This window comes from Triticum dicoccoides, chromosome 4B, assembly GCF_002162155.2.
Source record: "Triticum dicoccoides isolate Atlit2015 ecotype Zavitan chromosome 4B, WEW_v2.0, whole genome shotgun sequence".
NCBI lineage: Eukaryota > Viridiplantae > Streptophyta > Magnoliopsida > Poales > Poaceae > Triticum > Triticum dicoccoides.
Window position 1 is genome coordinate 651,271,435 of NC_041387.1, and position 5,777 is coordinate 651,277,211.

A 5,777-nucleotide genomic window follows, 5' to 3' on the forward strand; every position below is an offset into this window, starting at 1 on the left:
AGGCCCGCCGCCGCCAGCACCACGCGGTCGAGGCTCGGCGGCGCACGCTGGCGACGGCGGGAGGAAGGAGATGCGAGGAGAGAGCCTGGAGGGGAGCGGCGGAAGGGCCCCCCGGCCGCCTCGCCCGGGGAGGCGACGCGGGGGGTACGGGGAAGGGGGGAGGGGCGGGGGGAGGGATGGGGGAGAGGGAGAGGCGCGTGGCGATGGCGAGCTCCGGCCGCGGCCGCGGCTCCGCGTGGGGAGCCGCCGGCGGCGGCGCAGGAACCCTAGGCGGAGGAGGGAGCTCGGGGTCGGGGTCCAATGTGCTTTACTTTCTCTCTGATGCTGACACTCTATTCAATCTATTGTTGGTAACCTGATTGAATTTGAGTGGTAACTTAATTATAACGGATGATATTACACAAATGCAGTAAAATGGCTACATTTTTGTTGTTTTTTCACTTACCTCCTTTGTTTTTCCTCTGATTATGATGAAATTCAGACGAACTGGTGGTAACCCTTGTGATATTGATGTGGTAAACCAGTCCCCTATCTCAAATCCTTGTGTTGTAGTGTTTTTCGTAGGTTTTTCTGGTGGATTAGATCTGGGGCGCAGGTCGTTGGCAATGGATGTGCGTCGGGGAGAGAGGAGAACAGATTGGGGCAGGTGTGGCTATTTCTTGCGATGGAGGTAAGAAACTAGGTATTAGTGTGGTAAGTCACGTGAGGGGGAATGTGGGCCAGAGTGGCTGTGTTTTGGGCCGAACTCGGTGCACGTGTTGGGCCTCGCTAAAGAAGGCTCGCTCGGTCATCGTGGGTGGCTCTCGCGAAGTGAATCGCGCGGGAGGGACCCGGGATGGATGATCGTGCAGATCTGATGCTTATCGTCCTGCCGACTGGTGGTTAGTCGCGTCCATAGGATAATATTGTACAGTTCTAAATTGTTTATTAAATACAAATAGCATAATAAAATGGAAATTCACATGCATGTTGCATGTTAAGGTGGTTTTTTCTATGCATGTTCCATGTTATGGTGAATCTTTTCCCATGCATGTTGCATACTGAGGTGGCATACTAGCATGTTGAGAGAAGAAGGGAAACAAGAGGTTTAGTGCAAGGAAAATTATCTGTTGGCACACTCAAGTTATATGAAGCTTGCACTTAAATATGGACTTGTTTTTTGGAAGGTCGAAGATATTTCACAGATTTTTTTCCAGTTAATCATATTATTCATAGATATTTTTTAAGTTGTGTGAACTTTTATTTGACACACGTGAACATTTTTCAAAGAGTGAGGAACATGTTTAGAAGGGTTTAATCTGCATCGAGTACCTTTTATTTGTTGATTTATCTGCAGATTCTATTACTTTTTATTTCAACAGTTTATTAAACAAAATGTTATTTCCATAGAAGGATGGAACATAATTTTAAAAGTTATTAACCGCAGAGTTTTTTTTTACATGTTGAACAATTTTTTTTTTTTGAAATCGTTGAACAATTTTATTGGTACTAATGTGAACATTTTGATCGATACAGAGGGGCTTTCGTTTGACTCACACAAGCATTTTTCGGAGAACACGGGAGCCGTCCTTGGCAAGATGAAAACCGTGTCCTCCGAGCGAAGACGAACTCACTGGTACAGCGCCTTCTCTAACCTTAGCCCAGCAGGTAGCGGATAGAAGAAGATAGGAAAGAAGAGCAGAGCAGAGCAGAGAGCAGCCGACTCCTCCCTCCAGTGCACAGCCATGACCACCACAACCTTATCCCTCCACGGCCTCCCGTCCCCGACCGCCAAGAAGCTCACCTCGTCCTTCCTCGGCGCCCCCTCCTCCTTCCTCCGCCCGGCGGCGCTCGCGGCCGCGGCCACGCCCTCGCGGAGGGTGTTCGCCGTCAGGGCCATGGCGCCCCCCAAGCCCGGGGCCAAGCCCAAGAAAGGTCCGTGCCTGCGCTCGCCTCCACCTTCATCCCACCCGGCGTGGTCTTGTGCGGCCCCCGTCTAGTGCTCCGGCTAAACTGCGCCCGATATGTGTGTGTGTTGTTCTGCAGTGGTGGGCATCATAAAGCTGGCCCTGGAGGCGGGCAAGGCGACGCCGGCGCCGCCCGTCGGCCCCGCGCTCGGTGCCAAGGGTGTCAACATCATGGCCTTCTGCAAGGATTACAATGCCAAGACGGCCGACAAGCCCGGCTACATCATCCCCGTCGAGATCACCGTGTTCGATGTGAGCTTGCACTGTTGATTAATCCCGCGAGTCTGAATGTTAAATGTGTGTGCAGAATGTATTGGTCATGTGGGTTGATTCTCATGATGCGTGTGCCATTGCCTTTGTGTTTTGCAGGATAAGAGCTTCACCTTTATCTTGAAGACACCCCCTGCATCAGTGCTGCTCCTCAAGGCTGCAGGTATGCACCCTGTTGATTAGCACCAAGTTGTTCATAATTTGAGGTTCATGCACCAAATTGAAGATATATGGGGATAATTGGGCAAAAGGTAAATGCAGTAGCTAGATTGATTTGTTAGTGTATGTGGGCCTTGTTCAAATTCTATAAGAATACTATTGGTAAGTTTTAAAAGTATGTGCAGACTGTAGAGGGACTGATTAATGATTCATTATGCTATTATTAATAATTTTAATAATAACTAGGGGATAATTTGAGGTTCATGCACCAAATTGAAGATATATGGGGATAATTGGACAAAAGTGAAATGGAAGTAACTAGGTTGATTTGCTAGTGTCTGTGGGGCCCTAGGTTGTTCAAATTCCATAAGAATACCATGGTTGAGTTTTAAGCATGTGCAGACAGTAGAGGGACTGATTAATGATTCATTACGCTATTATTAATAATTTGAATTATAAATGCATATACGAAAATGTTAGCATACTGACAGGGAAAGTGGTCTGTGAATTGCTATCTGCATACCAATTTTGCACACATGGGAGATACTAATCCTTTATCTGTATCTGATGAATTGCATATGGACCTCTACAAAACCAATCCTTTGAGTTAATACTTAGTTAAATTATTTGGGTACAATGCAATATGCATAACTTAACACATTAAATTTCCTGTTCAGCTAACACTGGGGTTTCTACTGGGCTCCAAGTTCAGAGTATATAAGCCTCACCAAATTTGTTGTCCATTTCATTTTCCCTAACTATCATTCTAGGCTTTCGTTACTCCATAAGGCATTGCATCACTGACAAGCAGGCCAAAAAAGCTAAAAAAATAAACAGGCAGAAAAACAGCTTGCACCGCATGTGCTACTCCGTTATATATGTACAGTTTCTTTTTTGGCTGTACTTGGCACAACTTATTACTGTCTGTTGGATTGGTAAGTCATTAGTTTCTCTGAAAATAAACAAGTCATAAGTTAGCCACTAAAATTTCTACACATTTGGTTGGTTCCTCAACTTTCTGTTTACTGTAGTTTATATTAGGCTTTATAACTGCTCAGTGAGCGGTTCCTTACCTCCATTTTATTAATTCTGATTCCCAGGCGTTGAGAAGGGCTCAAAGGAGCCACAGCGCGAGAAGGTTGGAAAGGTGACAGTGGACCAAGTACGCACAATCGCCCAGGAGAAGCTGCCTGACTTGAACTGCAAAACCATCGAGTCCGCCATGAGAATCATAGCGGGCACTGCCGCTAACATGGGCATCGATGTTGACCCGCCGATCCTCGTGAAGAAGGAGAAGGTGGTCTTCTAGTCTATTTGCCGGCATGCTGGAATCGCCTTAGCAATGTCCATCTGTACATTTTTGCTTCATTTTTGTACGCAAATATGCTGTAGTGACAGGAATTTCCACCTGGTCAGTGTGAGAGATAAAACAGATGTGATCTTCTGGGCAAAGCTGTAAAATCATTTGTTTCGGTACCGTAGGGCCCTCTCGCGCTGCAGGTAGATCTGCAGTCTGCAGCTATATGTTTGGTTCTACAATTTTCTTTATTTTGAAATTCATATCACCATTGCTCTATAACAATCTGAAAAGTGGATGTCTGCATGTTTTGGATAGCTCCGTTTCAAATAGAAGTAGGTTTCTAGCGTTCCTGTTATCCAATTCTCCGGAAACGTGTGCTTCAACTCTGAACATTATAGTAGTACTCCTGTATATTCAGCAAAAGCAACTTACTCTGAACTGTGAAAAGTTTGAAGTTTTTTTTTTTTGAGAAACAGCGCATCGCCGAAAAATTGAAAATAAATTCAGAAATAATGCGAGCACCAAGATTTGAACCCTGGTGGTCTCGGGATACCGCTGTCCCTCTACCATCCAAGCACAAGTTGGTTCGCAAAAGTTTGAAGCATTTGAGTACTATTATTATTGCTGGGTTGTGATCGGCCTTTCCTGCATTGAGGCCCAAAGCCCAATGGCGTGTACTGAACGAGCACAGTGAAATCTATGATTCTCGTTGAAACACATTTTTTTTCTCTCTTCTAGCTATGCTTCTTGAAGACACAAATCTGTGCCTCCACGAGAAGCAAATATGCGTGTCTCGTCGTGCATAGATTTTTTTTCTCTTTTCCAGAAAAATTTTCTCCGCGCAAAAAAAAAACATGATTTTTTTCTCCAAAACCCAGGGAAAACCGGGTGAAAACCTAAAAGCCAAAAAAAACCCAGAAAAAACCTCATTAAAAACCTAAAAACGCGTACAAAATTTTTAGAAAATAATCCAAAGGGATCCCATCATGCAACATGTGGCGGCGGCTAGATACACCATTTGGCGTGCTCTCAGGGCACCAAATGTGACCCCTAGAGGTCCCCCAAAAGGGGTAGTTAGTTGCTCTCTACATCTTACCTACTACAAGATGGTACTCCGATGGGCCAACCATTATGTAGTAGGCGATTGCCAAATGGGCCGACCGAATATGGGTTTCTGGTGAGCTGGTTTTATGAAACTTCTATGGCCGGTCTGGACTAGTTTTAGAAACTTCAACTTGACTTTCTTTTCTTTTTCTCCATGTGTTTTCTATATTGGTTTTCATCTGTTTTAGTTTTGATTTTTGGTTTTCTATATTTGGATTTTGAGTGTGTTCAAATCACATTGAACATTTTCTTGAATGATACGGAATAGTGTTTTAAACTTTGTGAAGATTATTTAACATTATATAAACATTTTACAAAAAATATACGAACATATTTTTGAAACATGTGAACATTATTTTGTAATATCACGTAAAAAAATTAGTGGCATTGATCTTTTTTCAGTTATGCAGACATTTTTTGAGTTTTGTAAATATATTTCTAAATGTCATGTACATATTTTGGAAACACGTCAATGTCCTTCCATGCAGTCAACATTTCTTAAAAGTTTCACGAACAAAACTACACTGCCTTAATATTTTTCTACTGCACGGTGAATGTTTTGAAGTTTCTTATATAAAATAAGTTTGAAATGTGTGAATTTTTAATATTTTAAAAACATAAATAAAATTAAAAAAATACCAAAAACCAACCGATGAAAGGAATTTATTTTTGAGACAAACCGATGAAAGAATTTTATTTTAGATATAACCGATGAAAGAAATGAATGAAGAGCTCCTGACTAGGCCAGCCCACTACAGTGGTCCTTTTACGGTCGCCGCTCCATGCTACCTGAGACCTCTTAGTCCATGGGCTATGCACTGGATAGAACAGCAAATGCTCGCTTCGGATAGCCGGTGCTATTCAGAGAAGAAAGAAGTATAGTTTTCACCCCCAAATCCAATAGAACAGCAAATGCTCGCTTCGGATAGCCGGTGCTATTCAGAGAAGAAAGAAGTATAGTTTTCACCCCCAAATCCATTCGGATGTCTCCATAACCC

General features: G+C 43.6%; 1 protein-coding gene across 1 annotated transcript; it reads left to right on the forward strand.

The window, feature by feature from the left end:
• The first annotated feature begins 1,653 nt into the window (after positions 1-1,653).
• On the forward strand, positions 1,654-3,954 carry LOC119292044 (50S ribosomal protein L11, chloroplastic-like). The gene is made up of 4 exons (XM_037570876.1): positions 1,654-1,914; positions 2,026-2,198; positions 2,316-2,379; positions 3,476-3,954. The coding sequence occupies exons 1-4, from the start codon at positions 1,725-1,727 to the stop codon at positions 3,682-3,684; spliced, it is 636 nt and encodes a 211-aa protein (XP_037426773.1). The 5' UTR covers positions 1,654-1,724; the 3' UTR covers positions 3,685-3,954.
• Positions 3,955-5,777: the final 1,823 nt, after the last annotated feature.

What these genes read in the sequence shown, in the direction of transcription:
- LOC119292044 (XM_037570876.1), top strand. Translation starts at nt 1,725, where the DNA reads ATGACCACCACAACCTTATCCCTCCACGGCCTCCCGTCCCCGACCGCC. An exon ending in CGGGGCCAAGCCCAAGAAAG is followed by an intron (nt 1,915 to 2,025) that starts GTCCGTGCCTGC and finishes GTTGTTCTGCAG; the next exon opens with TGGTGGGCATCATAAAGCTG. An exon ending in GCTGCTCCTCAAGGCTGCAG is followed by an intron (nt 2,380 to 3,475) that starts GTATGCACCCTG and finishes TCTGATTCCCAG; the next exon opens with GCGTTGAGAAGGGCTCAAAG.